The sequence below is a fragment of the Strigops habroptila genome, chromosome 20 (assembly GCF_004027225.2).
Source record: "Strigops habroptila isolate Jane chromosome 20, bStrHab1.2.pri, whole genome shotgun sequence".
Classification (NCBI taxonomy): Eukaryota; Metazoa; Chordata; class Aves; order Psittaciformes; family Psittacidae; genus Strigops; species Strigops habroptila.
In genome coordinates this window covers 382,887-397,705 of record NC_044296.2, presented here as the reverse complement: position 1 = coordinate 397,705, position 14,819 = coordinate 382,887, and the positions used below count along the sequence as shown (strand labels likewise).

Genomic DNA, 14,819 nt, shown 5'->3' with positions numbered 1-14,819 from the left:
CGTCTGCCCCCAGCACCTCCCCGACGCGGCGGGTCTGACTACAACTCCCATGAGGCCCTGCGCCCTACGCAATCTCCCGGCGGGGCGGACTCCATGTCCCAGCGGCCCCCGCGCGCCGCTCTTCACCCCCGCCTCTCCCCTCCCGCCCGTGTTGTCGCGGCGGCCCTGAGATGGCGGCGGTGGCGGCGGGCGCAGCGGCCCCTCAGCAGCAGCCGCCGCCTCAGCAGCAGCCGCAGCCGGCGGCGGGCGGCGCGGCGGGCTCCGGGGAGGCGGGCGGCGGCGGAGGTGGCGGTGGGGGGGCCGCCGGAGGAGGAGGAGGAGGAGCAGGAGGAGGTGGCGGCGGCGGCGGCGGCGGCGCTGGGCCCGCGCCGGGGTCGGGGTCGGGCGGCGGCGGCGGCGCGGCTGGCGGCGAGTCGTGGTACCTGGCGCTGCTGGGCCTGGCCGAGCACTTCCGCACGTCCAGCCCGCCCAAGGTGCGGCTGTGCGTGCACTGCCTGCAGGCCGTGCTGCCCCGCAAGCCCCCGGCCCGCATGGAGGCCCGCACCCACCTCCAGCTCGGCTCCGTCCTCTACCACCACACCCGGAACGGCGACCAGGCCCGCGGGCACCTGGAGAAGGCGGTGAGCGCGGGGCCCGGGGGGGCGGCCGCGGAGGGGCCCTGTCAGCGGGGCCGGCCTGCGGGGGGCGCGGACTAACCCGCTGTGTTCTCTTGCAGTGGTTGATATCGCAGCAAGTATCCTTTTCCTGGACGCTCCCGCTGCAGCACCTCACCCAGAGCCCGGCCGCGGGGAGCTGGCCGCTGGTTTCACCTCCTTCCCAGCCGGGTGCTGCTGTCCTCACACCCGCGTTCAGCTGAGGGGTTGTGCGTGTTGGGCTGTTGGTGTTTTCCAGGCGATGTTTCATATTCACTTAACTCTGCTGCCGCCAGATCCCCCAGTTTGAGGATGTGAAGTTCGAGGCAGCCAGCCTGCTGTCCGAGCTCTACTGTCAGGAGGTGAGTGGTGCTCTCGGTCGTCCTGGGGCTGCAGGGCTGTGTTGAAGCTGTCTTTGGGCTTGGAGTTAGTGTGTTGCTGGTAGTAATGGGGTTTATGAACTTTTTAGAGGTTTATTCAGCTGCAGGGAATAGACTGAGGCCTAAAGTACGAGCTCGAAGTTGTGCTCTTTCTGGTTGTGAAAGTCGCTGCTGGAATTGCAATGCACCGCAGAGGAAGCTTCCTCGGCCAGAGGATTTCTTTAGCCCTTATTTAGACAAAGACGGGCTCATTTGGGGGAGGGGGCAAGTAAACAGTTTTCCTCAGGCTTTTGGTGTGTTCCCAGGCTATTTTTAGTCTTTTTTTCTCTCAAAAAGCCTTAACTTGTCTTTACTTCCATTAAAGCAAGTGTTTGCCTTTGCTCTCACATGCAGGGAGAAAGCTCAGGTCAGAAGAATGGCCAAAGCTGTTAAGTAGAGAAGTCTTTTGAGCAGACTGCGAGTGCAGTGTCACTGTGTGTCTTGCATCCACGGGCTTTCTTCCTTTTCACATCTTAAGGATCAACACAGAATACAACGAGTTGAAAAGCTGCTGTTGTGAGTGAGGACGCTCCCAGCAGCCTGGGTTTTGTGTTCACTGGGCTTGGGGGGGGTTGTGTTTCTGTTTCAGAATTCGGTGGATACAGCAAAACCTCTGTTGCGGAAAGCCATCCAGATCTCCCAGCAGACCCCGTACTGGCACTGCAGATTGCTTTTTCAGCTTGCAGTAAGTGATTTGGAGTGATGGAGCTGTTACTGTAGCACTGGGACTGGGGGAAAAGGGCTAGAAAATAGCTGTGTTCTCCTTAAAAAGAGCTTGGATGCCCCCAGCACCTCCCTAGTGGAGAGACAGAAGCAGCTCATAGTACTGACACATTAGTGGGCTCCAGGTTGGATCCAGGTCCACTTTTTGCTTGCTGAAGGCAGATGGGGGGAGAAAGCAGCAAGGGATCACCCTGTGGGCACTAGAACACAGGGATTTGGAGGCAGAGCCAAGTCAAATCCACCTTATGGCTTGCAGGAAGGACAAATATTCCCTTAAAACCTGCTGGAATTGGAGTTTGCCAGCCTGGAGTGTGTGTTTGGTTGTGTTCAAGGTAATTAGTGTGCAGGGATGGGATGGGATGGGGAGAGCAGCCGGTGCAGAGGTCTCTGAGCAGTGTTACTCTCCTGTTCTGTGCTCTGAGTGTGGCTTCAGCTGCACAGGTTGGACCATCGTCACTTGTAGGAACAAACTGGTGCCCGTTGGGATTTGGGGGTTTAACGCTTCGTCCAGGCCTCAGCTGTGTAACTGCTCCTCAAAGTGCTGCTTTTCCCAGTGCATTGGGTGGGAAGCACACCCTGAGGTAACTGAGCAGCAGGAGGAGCAGATGACTCCCGAAGAACAACCCCTGCTTTTCCAGGTTATGCCTCTTCGCTGCTCCTAAGGAGCCTCGAGGTGTTTAAGAGAGCAGGTGAGGGAGTTGACTGCTCTTTGCAGGTGGAGGGTGGGTTAGGAACCAATTTGATCTTTGAAGACTGTCCTAATAGTCACCTGGACTTGTCTTTTCCCCCTTCTTGAGGAGCTTAAACAAGCAGACCAGGTCTGAAAAGGAGTTGCCAAGCTCCTTTGTGTGGGTTGGGAACAGTGAATCCTGGAGAGGCTCCTTTTCCTATGGATGAAAGGACAAATGTTTGCTTTGCCTGAGTACCCGGAGGAAGCTCAGATGTTTTTCTCAGCACCTTCCTCCAAAAGGGCCCTTCCTTGAGGCTTCTCGTTCTCTGCTATATTTTGGGTGCTGTTTCCTCTCTGGCTTTTGCTTGACTGCAGAGGCCTTGGTGCCTCTCGTACAGCTCTGGGGCTCCTACCCAGGTTTGGAGCAGGCAGGAGGGGTGGGAGGTGCTGTGGCATCAGCCTTTCTCTGCTCTTCCTGCTGGAAAACACCCTCTGTTGTTCCAGTTGTTCCGGTGTAACAGTCCACAGTTGTGTTGGAGCTGTTTGGGTCTGACCCGCTCATGATTGTGATGAGTTTACAACAGCTTTGTGTGGTATGGAACGGGGCTGAGGCATTTTCTTTGGCCTGGGGTAATGGTTGGACTTAATGATCTTAAAGGTCTTTTCCAACCTGGTTGATTCCACGATTCTATGTTATAACCTTTTCTTTCTGGAGAATACCAGGTGTTCCTGGAAAAGGTCTCTAAAATCAGATCATACATTCAAGAAGGACCAGTTTAGTGCCTGTCACGTGTAAGGCGCAGGAGGAACTACGTTCGTAGCCATTGCTCACCAGGTTCCCAAGGAACGTGCTGCTCTCTTATGGCCTTTCTTCATTTCAGCAACTACACACACTTGAAAAAGACTTAGTATCTGCGTGTGACCTGCTCGGCGTTGGAGCGGAGTACGCCCGCGTGGTGGGCTCGGAGTACACCAGGTGAGCTCCGGGGCTCTTTGGCCTTTCCCACAGGAAAGATTTTTCTTTCCTCTATTTTTTTGGTTTGGAAATATTCAGGTTTTGTTTAGAGATGTGATTACTGGGGAGGGGGGATCGTGGCTGTGATTGAACTCTTCCCTCTTGCTTTTAAACCTGCTTGCTGGGGTGGGTTCCTCAATGCTCTTTTGTCTGTTGTCTTTGAGGGGGAGAATGGCAGATTTGTGGGGGTTTCCTCAGGGTTTCTATGGACAGTTGTGGTTTGAGTAACTGTTTCTATTGACTTGGATGTTCTGTTTCATTTCAGAGCACTGTTCCTGCTAAGCAAGGGCATGGTAAGTTGGATGGACTATTTACTTATTTAACCAGTCTAATGCACAGAGCTGCAGAATGCACTGAGCCCGTTTGTTTTAAGGTATTTGCATGCTTGGCTGTGCTTTAGCTGTTCTGGTTTGCTCGTGGGAGCAAGCCCAGTACTAAAATACATCTGAGATAAGCCTGAAGCCTGCAGGATTCTTGGGGGGTTCTTGTGAATAGCTTTGTCTTTTATTTGCTTTTCTCCTTCATGATGACAAAGAATTTTCTGCAAGGAGAAAGAACAACTGCAAATGGTCACTGGAGCCCTTGTAATTCGGGGTGAAGGGATCTGGCCACGTGAAAAGGCTGGTGCTGTTGCAACAAGATGGCTTTGGGTCTGGCTTCAGGAGACTGATGCACTCGGGGCTCTGTTGTGGTTCTTGAAGTGTTTAAACCATTTAGCACCAAAAGAATGATTTCTTCTTTCCTGTTCAATTACAGCTCCTTCTAATGGAACGGAAGCTGCAGGAGGTGCACCCGCTCCTTACCCTTTGTGGGCAGATAGTTGAAAACTGGCAAGGAAACCCCATCCAGAAAGAGTCATTACGGGTCTTCTTCCTAGTGCTGCAGGTCACACATTACCTGGACGCTGGGCAGGTACGTGGGACTTGTGCTTTTTCCAGTTCCAGTGTGAAAACTGGGGAGCAAACACTGCCCCAGGAGTAACTGAGCTGGTTTGGGGGGATGAAGTGAGGAGGAAAGCAATGGCCTGGAGGAGAGGGTTACTGTGGTCCACTTAGAACCACGGTGGCTGCTCTCACTTCCATGGGGTGTTGGTGGAGGTAACAGGCTTTGGGTCTGAATTTGAAAGACATTTTGAGGGTCTGTGGGTTGGTGGGTAAATATGAAAGGCTGATTTGGGTGACACGGTCTAGGGTGAGGCGTCCCTCCCCATGGCAGGGGGCTGGAACTAAATGATCTGAAGGTTCTTTCCAACCCAAACCGTTCTATGATGGTTATTAATCCTGGCAGCAGGCACTGGTGTGACTGATGCATGGTCTCATTTCCTGAATTTGGGGGTGATTTATTGCCTGGCAAGTTTTCCCAAGCAAGGAGGCAGCTGAGGGCTGCGGCAGCTGCGTGTGACGTGGCTCCTGTCGTGCAGGTGAAGAGCGTGAAGCCGTGCCTGAAGCAGCTGCAGCAGTGCATCCAGACCATCTCCACGCTGCACGACGACGAGATCCTGCCCAGCAACCCTGCTGACCTCTTTCACTGGCTGCCCAAGGAGCACATGTGTGTGCTGGTCTACTTGGTGAGAAGCTCTTTTCCTTACTTAATGGGTATTGTCACTAATGAGGGATTGGTTCAAGATTGCTCAGAGCCAGTGTAACACCCAGACCATGCGCTGCTGTATGTGCCACTGGCAGCTTCATTCTGCCACAGTATCTGGGAGACTGTTGCTCTCAGTGTTTGAAGAGACTGTGCAAGAAGCCTGGAGATTGGAAAGTAACTTTATTCAAATCCAAATCAAATGCTGGTTTGGAGGAGGTGGAGCTGTGCTGGCTGATTTTTACCAGCACAGTGACAACCTTGACTTCAGATCCCTATAACTAGTCCCGCTGGTCCTTGAATGTGGTTATAATCTGAAACGTGTCACAAGTGAGTTTAAAAAGCTGGTGGCTGAGGAGTTGTGGGAACTTCCCAGCCCTTTGCAAAGATCATCCCTTGTAACCTTTGCTGTGTTTTCTGGCAGGTGACAGTGATGCATTCCATGCAAGCAGGGTACCTGGAGAAGGCTCAGAAGTACACAGACAAAGCACTCATGCAGCTAGAGAAGCTAAAAAGTAAGGATAAGGGTTACAATTCTGCAAGCTTCCATTCCTTGTTGCTAATTTAAATTACAAGAAGACCACAGCAACCTTCTTTAGCTCTCGGGGACAGCTCTGTCAGTCTGTATCTGCTGCATCAAAGAACTTCACTCTGGTTTATGACTGGGTGGTTACTTCGGGTACAGAAATCAAGTTTTGGGGGCAGGTTATTGTAACTCAGTAAATTGGGCTGTAGGTGTGGGGTGAGGTGTTAATATTGTCTTAGCTTCACTTACCACGTTCCTTTTGTTCCCTTTGCAGTGCTGGACTGCAGTCCTATCTTGTCATCATTCCAAGTGATCTTGTTGGAACACATTATCATGTGTCGGCTTGTCACGGGACACAAAGCCACAGCATTGCAGGAGGTAAAGGGGGTGTCAGCATTGCCCTGATTGTGGATGGAAGCTGTGATAGCTTGTAAAAGACATGGGAATTTCAGTGTTGAGGAGGATACTTGGGCTCAGATGGAGATTCCAGCAGTGTTAAACTGACAGGTACTTTCAGGTGTAACGATGCTCTGGCTACTGTGACTCTGAAGCCATGGAATTAGCCTCCTCTTAAATATCTCCTTTAAGAACACTTTGGAGTTGCTCATGGAGTCAACACTGATGGGTGCCTCCAGCTTCCTGATGGTACCTTGCACTCTGCCTCTGGTACCTTTTCCCTTCTCTCTTTGTGTTCCTGTTCTTTCCAACTGTTTCTCCGTTTCGAAGGTTCCCTGCATTTCTGTCCTTCCTTCTCTCACACAGTGTGGGGAGAAGGAAGAGTGTTCTTTAATGCAAGAAAGAACTGTGCTGCTTTTCCAGGATTTTAAAATCCTGGTTATCCATCCCTTCCTTTGAGGACATGCTGCTGGATCACCTCGACCTCCGGGTCAGCTGCCTCATGGGTGCACTTGGGGAGTGGGGGGAAATTCAGCTGCTAAAGGAATAGTCATCGGTTCTGGCTCATGAAGCTCCTCACAAGCTCCTACCCTGTGAAAGATCCTTATTCCAGCTTTTCTATTGTGATCCAAGTCGCATTCCCAGCGTGCCAGCAGAGATCTGTGACTGGCTTTGCAGGTGGAGCCACCATATGGTGGAGCTGCTCCAAAGCAAAGAATCCAAACCTGGTTTGAGCGTGTGGAGCAGCGTGTGCCTGGGCCCAGGAGCATGACCTGAGCCTTGAACTGATCCCTGGCACAACCTGTGGCACGTGTGACACAAGCAGATGGATTTGGGGCATAAAATGAGATGGAGAAAAGTCTCTTATATACTTCTTTTTCTGCTACCAGATTTCCCAAGTGTGCCAGCTCTGCCAGCAGTCTCCCAGGCTCTTCTCCAACCACGCTGCCCAGCTGCACACCCTCTTGGTAAGTGTCTGTGGGCAGTGGTAATCTCTTCACTCTTTGGAAGGCCCTACCCAAGACTCTGCACCAGGAGCTAAGGACCCCGTGGTGATGCAGACACAGCCCTCCTGCTGAGCAGTGGGGCTGCGTTGGCCACTCCTGCTCTGGGGACTCACACCCAGCTTGTTGAAGCCTATCAAAGGCTTAAATCTCTTCTTAAACTAAGTGATGTGTAGCATGATAGTAAGCATACAAGGTGAATACACGAGGGCTATACTGTGCACATTGGAGACAGTGGGAACTGTGTAAGGGGGACAATTTATGTTTGAGTGTTAGAGGAAGTGGAGGGTTTCTTGGCTAAATGAGGGGGCTTCACAGGAACACACCAGTTTGAAGGACTCTGTGTATTTTCCCAGATCCAGACAAAACTCAGACTCGTTGGTTGCCTTTATTCCTGCTAATCCCTGGGCTTGCTGTGGCTTTGTGGGGGCTTTTCCTCTTTGCATTCTTGTGTTACCTTAGAAACACCGTGTCTTCTGCAGGGGCTCTACTGCATCTCTGTGAACTGCATGGACAACGCAGAAGCACAGTTTACTACAGCACTGAGGGTAAGATGTTCCTCCAAACTGTTTCCTTAGGGATGCTGCAATTGTGGGGGTCACTGAACAGTTGAGGCTGGAAGGGAAACCTGGAGACTCTACCAGTGGCATTAGTTTGGGGGTTTTTCTGTGCTGATAGCCAATTCAGGTCAGGAGATGGCAAAATATCAGCCACCAAACGTGTGCTTTATAGGGGTGAGTAAATCCTGGGTGAGATGCTGAAGGCTTTGACTGTGCTGTTGGTATCTTGTTCGTTTTAGCTCACTACACATCAAGAGCTGTGGGCATTTATTGTGACCAACTTAGCCAGTGTGTACATCAGGGAAGGCAACCGGCACCAAGAGGTGAGCTGCTTTCTGACTCGTGTTGGGAACACCAGAACTTCCTTGGGGGAGCTGCTGCCCCGCTGGGATTAGCCTTTTTCTCTGAGCACATTGCAAAGCGGTGCCTTGTCCAGCCAGGCAGCTCCTGCCCTTGGCTCATTCAGCCTCTTCGCTTCAGCTTCCGTCTGTGCAGGGGGTTTATTAGATGACACAAGCCCAGGAAGGTTGAACAAACACCCAGGAGCAGGAACGTGCACGTGTGTGTGTGTGTGGTGCCTCAGTGCTGCGCCTGGAGCCGCGGTAACCCCCTGCTCCTGCTGCCTCATCCCTCAGTAGGGCACCCAGAGACACACGTGGAGGTTCCTTGTGAAGAGGCTGTGAACGGTGCTTTGATTCTTCACCAAACACACAGTACCCTTCAAGACCAAAGCTAAGGATGAAAGATTCTTGAGTTTCTTAGTTGATTTCTGGTTTTAATTCAAGAGCGAACCTGATGGAGCATTCGTGGGGCTCTCGAACAGCTCAGCTTTGACAGCTACAAGTTTCCTGAGGAAATGTTAACATTGGCTAGAGAGTTCTGTAAAGTCAGGGAAAGCCTATTTTGTATAAAACTTGATTTTAGGGTCAAAATGGGTGTGAAAACTCTTAATATTGGTATGTTTGTGCTATGATCAGAGCAGTGCAAGTGAACCGTGAGTGTGTCTGTGGTCTCTCAGCCTGGCTATGTGAGAAATGCTGATTATCTTTTTATTCTCCTTCCCACTTTGCAGCTTTACAGCTTATTGGAAAGGATAAATCCAGACCATAATTTTCCTGTGAGGTGAGAATTCCAGAAGCTCTTTCCATGCTGCTGTTGTGTTGGTGATCCTGGATTTGTAATAGGCTGTTGGAAAAGAAAACAAAATCATGAACTTCTTTGGAAGGCAGAAGCTCTGCCCGTGTGTTAAATGCAATGTTTTATGTGGAGGTTGGATTATTGGGCAATTCCAAGGAATCTGGTGTGTGCTGCGTTGACCCCTGTGCAGCACCTGGGTTCCAACACCTTGCTTTGTCCGTAGCTCTCACTGTCTTCGAGCAGCAGCTTTCTACATCCGAGGTCTCTTCTCCTTCTTCCAAGGAAGATACAATGAGGCAAAGTGAGTATAAAGGGGTGGGGAGAGCAAAATGGAGACGTGAAATCAAGCTGGTTAAGATCAAACTAAAAACCCTGAGGCCTCCCTTGCAAACCTGTAGCTCTTTCTTCCTGAGGATTTGGGCACCTTCTGTTTTACCTGGGAGGAAGCATCAGGGAGCTGTTGGGTTTAGGCCTCTCGTGCTCCCTGTGCAGCAGCACAGAGCAAAGCTTTCCAAGGGAGGACTCTGTTACCACTCAGTTGTGCTAAATAAAAGGTGAGGTTTGGGAATGAAGCCCTTTGTTTAAGGTCACCTGCAGCACACAGTTAGTCCTGAGTGCTAATATTTGCCAGTTGGATTCATTTGGTTCTTAATAAAGCTTCTCAGAGACTGGAGGGAAGGGAGAGGCTTTGAACCCCCCTTTTTGCTCTGGTTTAAGGCGATTCTTGCGAGAGACATTGAAAATGTCAAACGCAGAAGACTTGAACCGACTGACGGCGTGTTCCCTCGTGCTCCTGGGCCACATATTCTATGTGCTGGGGAATCACAGGGTAAGTCTCTGCTGTCGCCATGGAAATGTTCCACTTGTCACTTGCCAACAGGACCTGTTGTGAAGTGAGTGTTATTTTCAGGATGTTTGTTTAGTGGTGTCCCACCACCAGTTGGCAGCTTGTTGAGGTCCATGGGTCCAGAGCTCTGAGCTCTGTGGGTAATAACACTTCCACAGAGTTAAAGGTATTTGAAGGCTGTTCTACAAGTGTGTGTTTCTAGAATGCCTGAAATCACTTGAAGAAAGGAGCTGAATAAAGGACAAATACCATGGTTCAGCTGGATTGCTTGGGAGGGAATTGTTGGGAACAGGCTCCTTAATTCTTCCCCATAGAATGCATGAAGTGTTTGTTACCTTGCACAATTCCTAGGCCAGAGCAGAATTCCAGACAGCTTTAGGTACAATGCATTTGGGTTATTGTCCCATTCAGCACTTTCCCTTGTTAGTTAGAACATGGCAGTGGTTGAAGTAGACACAGGTTTTGTCACAAATGTAACATCTCGAGGTGATGTCTATTTGCAAGAGGGGCCACAAATCATTCCTATCGATTGAATTTTGCTATCTGCTCTTCTCTAGGAAAGCAACAACATGGTGGTGCCAGCCATGCAGCTTGCCAGCAAGATCCCAGACATGTCTGTGCAGCTCTGGTCCTCAGCTCTGCTCAGAGGTAAGTTGGGAGAAGGTTTGAACTCCAAAAGAGCAGCAAAGAGCCTGGGGCTGGGGGTGCTGCCAGCACCCGAGTGAGTGCTGCTGCAGCCCTGCTCTGTGCCTCTGGCGGTGCTGTCCGTACCAGGGGGACTTGGGGGGCTGGAGGACCCCTGGGGTGAGAAGGCTCCAGCGTCCCCACGCTGGCAGCAGGTGGGTTTCTCCTGCTGTCCCTGGGTGGCAGTTTGTGATGCTAAGACCTGAATGGGTGCCCCTTGGGAAAGGGCTCCATTGGCACTGGTGCTGCTCTGCTTCTCTTTGCACTTCCAAGTGGAATAAACCTTTCACTTAGGCTTTGCCCCTGTTTATGAGCTTGATTCAACAACAGAGACTATCACAGTGGTTGGACTCCAACCTAAACAACTCCAGGGTTCTATACTTCATATGTAAATATTGTTTCCTGTGATCCAGGCTGGCCCCAGGATGCTTTGTTCAAATATTGACCAGTGTCTTGGCAGACTGTCAGCATTAATGCTGCAAGGGATTTGCTCTCAGTAGGAAACACAGCAGCAACTCTACCCTTTACCCCCCAGCTTCAGTGTGTATTAAACTGCCACGTTCACCCTGCACTGTGCTGAGCACTGTGAGCCAGGCTTGTTTGCTGCTTTGCTCTTGCCTTTGCTACAAAACTGCTTCCAGGAGATTGAAAGAACTTCTCTTACTCATGTCCAAGTGGTAGTTCTCCTCCAAAACATGCCAAGAGTCCAGTTTGAACCTGCTGTGGCTGAAACCTCACCCCATGGACCTCTGGTTGTATCTGGTAGCCTGGGGGCAAGGAGAGGCAGTTTCTGCTTTGGTATTTCCAAAGATCTTCCTCTCTAGGACTCCCTTCTCAGGAAGAAAAGGTGCCTAATGAGGAGTAGCAGGACACAACCACACTTCCATCCACGGGAAGTGCAGCAGCTCAGGCCTTGCCATGCTGTGCTGCTGCTCATTATTGCTGCCTAAAACGTGCCTGATCCTTAGTAGGTTCCCAGTCTGAAACCGGATTGAGCTGATCCCTGTGAGCAAACCTCCCAGAGAACAAGACACGAGGAGCAGCTTTCGGTGTGTGCAAAGCAGGAGCGGGCTGTGGTTCCCGGGAAGCACGGATTTGCATGGAAAAGAAGGGGAGCTGTAGAGGGAACCCTGCGAGTCTGTCCCGTCCCCACTAGATGGGGCTGGAAGCTAAAAAGCCAAACGCGAACTGCTCTCGCGTTTTTATTGGGGTGAGGAGTTTGCTGCCTCCTTTTAGAGCTCCTCAAACGATATATTTAATAGTTGGAAGCTAAAATGGCATGAAAAAAGGGCAGGCTCCGGGTTCCCCTGCTTCTCGTGGAGGTGTTCACTTGATCTGGCTTCAGGGTGTGATTCAATCATCAGTTAGAGGGAAGAGGCTCCTCAGCGCAGAGGCCCCTTGGAAGCGGGTGTTTCGAGGTGAGCACACGCTGCTCCTGTCTTCCAGACCTGAACAAGGCCTGTGGAAACGCCATGGATGCCCACGAGGCAGCACAGATGCACCAGAACTTCTCCCAGCAGCTCCTGCAGGACCACATTGAAGCGTGCAGCCTCCCCGAGCACAACCTCATCACGGTAAGCAAGCGTCCTCTGGCACTTGGGAGCAGGTTGGAGGCAGAACAACCCCCTTTGCTTGCTTTTCCTGTCCCTTTCCCCTGCGGAGCACGCTTCTGAGTTGCCAAAATCCAACCTACTTCCTAGTGCTTCAGCAGGAGTGAGAACAGAAAGAGGAAGCGTGGCTCAGTCAGGGCATTGTTATAAAGGTATTTAGTGGGTAGGGTCTTTGTTTCTTAGAAGTGTTTCGTTGATACACCAGAACTTGTATATATGGGTTTTTAATGACTTTTAGAGCAGGTGACCACTTCATTTTGGTGACAGCTCTTGCTTCTGAGGACACTTAGTGTGTTCTCAGGTTTAGGTTTAGTGTTCAGGTGCTGCTGAATGTACACTTCCTCCTGCTACTTCAGCATTCCAGGTTGGGGTTTAGGCTTTTTTGACTTCTCTCTAAATGTGGATTTCCAGTTAACACCGTGAGCTGTCTGCAAAGCCATTGCCTTAAGAATTCTTTGCTTTTCAACTATTGACTTCCTTCCTGTCAGAAACGTTTGTAACACTGGTTTTAAAATAGAGACTGGTTTCCTAAGCTGCAGCTGGGCAATGGCATAAGGCAGTTTAGTGCTCTGGGTGAAATCATGTCCAGTTATGAGAGATGGGAGGAAGTTGGTGTCTTCTTCCCAACGTTCCCTGTTGGGGAGAAGAGAGGGGGGGAGAGGCCAATAGGAAGATGCTGCCTGTTGGCTTTGCCTGCAAAGGGATCCTGAGACATGTAGGAGTGAGGCTGCTGCTTCTTGGTGCGAGTCATCTCTACCTGTAAGAGCAGGAAATGCTTTCACTGCGTCACCTCTGGCCTCGGATTCAGCATGGGAGGTTTGGAATGACGGGCATGTGGAGTGGCTTCCAAAGAAACACTTTGGGATGGGAGCTCTAAAAACAAAGTCAAACCTGATCATCAACTTCTCCTGGTGGAGTCTCTGGTTCCCTGGAGGCGGTGGATGTCTCTGGCCCGGCCTGGTCCCTCCCCAGGCAGCGGCTGTAGGGTTTTCATGCTCTTTGTTGTCTTGCAGTGGACAGACGGACCACCTCCTGTACAGTTCCAGGCCCAGAACGGACCCACCACCAGCCTGGCCAGTCTCCTGTGAAACACAGTAACTGAAACCAGGACAATGTCTTTAAAAAGCAAAGAAAAAGCCACCAAGAAATGCCAAAAAAACAAAAAAAAAAAGAGCAAAAATGGATGCAGAATCTTTTCTTCAAGGAAAAGGCAGCGAATTCCTCTTCTAGTGAGGGCCTCGTAGGAACCAGATTGCATAAAGACAACCTACATTTCATAGACTTGCAAAGTGAGAAGGGCATTTTAAGCTGCTTTTACATAATGTGTGTGAATATACAGCTAGTGTGTATATACCTACTGGTTTTAATCTGCTTTCGTCTTACTGAGAAATAAGATTTAGTCCCAAGGACACTTGTTCCTTAAGTTCTTAGATATCTTAACTTTTAAAAGCCGTCACAGGAAATGAAGAGGACTCAGTTTTAATACCACTTGTAGCCTAAATACAAACCTTCCCTGGAGTATGATGCAGGAATCTGCACCCTTCTACTCCTGGGAAGAACTGGCTTAAATCATGAATTGATTGTAGGGTGCCCTAAAGTTCTCCATTTATTTTCTGAGGTAATATTCTTCTCACTGGGTGCAAGTCGTTGCCCGTGCAGGTTGTAGCTCTGCAGTGAAGGTAAGGATGGGGTGGGGAGCTTTGAGCTCTGATGGTGTTTGCAGCTTGGGGGTGTTGGTGTCCTCAGGGTGGCCTCCAGCCCTGCGCTGGTGTCAGACGAGCAGGTTCCACATCCCCAGTGTGTGCCAATGTGCCACCACTTCATCCCCATGAGGGTCTGTCTTGGATCTCCCTGCAGCGCCATGAGTCCTGCATGGGGGAAGGCAGAACCACAGCTCTCTCCATCTCCTTGCCATGGTTTGCATGGAAGGAGGCATGTTCTTGGCCTCCTGGCTGGTCACTGTGTTGGCCAAGCAGCTGGGAAGCAGCGCTTTGCACCGCCAGCGCAGCCTCGCCAAGGGAAGGCAGCATCTGTGCCTTAATGACTTGTACAGAGTTAAAGCAGTGCTTAAACCCCAGCTCCAGCACAAGCCAGAGGCTTGTGATGAAACTACAGGCTTGCCCTTGGCAAAAACTTCCTGTTTCCAAACTCTTCAGTGTTTGCTTTGCTGTTCTCTGTCCGTGTTTTGGTGACTCTGTGAGTTCTCACTTGTTTTCCTGGGCCCCTGCTGCTGTCTCAGAACAGGAGAGACGAGGCCCAAGTTTGTGTTGCAGAAACCAAGAGGAGAGTTGTTATTCCATGAAGCAGCAGCAGCTTCAGAGCAGGGATCCGGGCCAGGTGTCGTAGTGCCATGTAAAGCTCGTGAGGTTCCTAGGGTTGAATAAAGGTGTTTTTTCCCTCTTGGTAGCTCTGCATGTTTCTCTCCCAGCTTAAAAGGGGGAGGGAAAAGGAATGTGCTAGAAAAATCCCTTCTGTAGGGCTTTTTCCTCTGGGGGAGGAGGAAAATGTTTGAGAGGAAGCATTTGACCCCCTCAACCCTTTAGCAGTTTGATTGTAGCAGTACTGCTGTGAATCATAGAAGGGTTTGGGTTGGAATGGACCTCAAAGATCAAGTCCAAGCCCAGTGGCCATTCTTGTTCAGAGTCTTGTCCCCTGTCTAGCAACAGCTCAGAGACTTGCTTTTTGTCATTCGAACCCATCACCTTTTACCACTCAGTGATATTAAGGGGACAAGTGCTTGTCCAGTTGCCAAAATAGAGGTTTTTAGGTTTCCTCTGCTGTTCTCAGACCTTTACTCTTGCAGAAGATGTGTATGTTTTAGGCCTTGTTAAATCTCCAACAGGGAAAACCTCGATGGTGGTGTAGGGAGAGAGTTGTGTTACTGGGTTTGCAGGAAGAAACTTCAGGGTTGTTCCAAGTCTTTAGAACTTGAAAATAAGAAGGGAATGTGTGAGGCGGCAGCACACGGGGTTTGGAGGTACCAGGTACAGAGAGAACCCTCAGATGGACCCT

General features: G+C 50.7%; 1 protein-coding gene across 1 annotated transcript; it reads left to right on the top strand.

The window, feature by feature from the left end:
• Positions 1-156: 156 nt before the first annotated feature.
• Positions 157-13,451, top strand: MAU2 (MAU2 sister chromatid cohesion factor). The gene is made up of 19 exons (XM_030509243.2): positions 157-620; positions 716-733; positions 929-994; positions 1,641-1,736; positions 3,326-3,420; positions 3,725-3,752; positions 4,216-4,371; positions 4,880-5,026; positions 5,468-5,558; positions 5,844-5,947; positions 6,856-6,933; positions 7,452-7,517; positions 7,769-7,852; positions 8,602-8,651; positions 8,890-8,967; positions 9,384-9,495; positions 10,071-10,161; positions 11,644-11,771; positions 12,821-13,451. The coding sequence occupies exons 1-19, from the start codon at positions 171-173 to the stop codon at positions 12,893-12,895; spliced, it is 2,013 nt and encodes a 670-aa protein (XP_030365103.2). The 5' UTR covers positions 157-170; the 3' UTR covers positions 12,896-13,451.
• Positions 13,452-14,819: the final 1,368 nt, after the last annotated feature.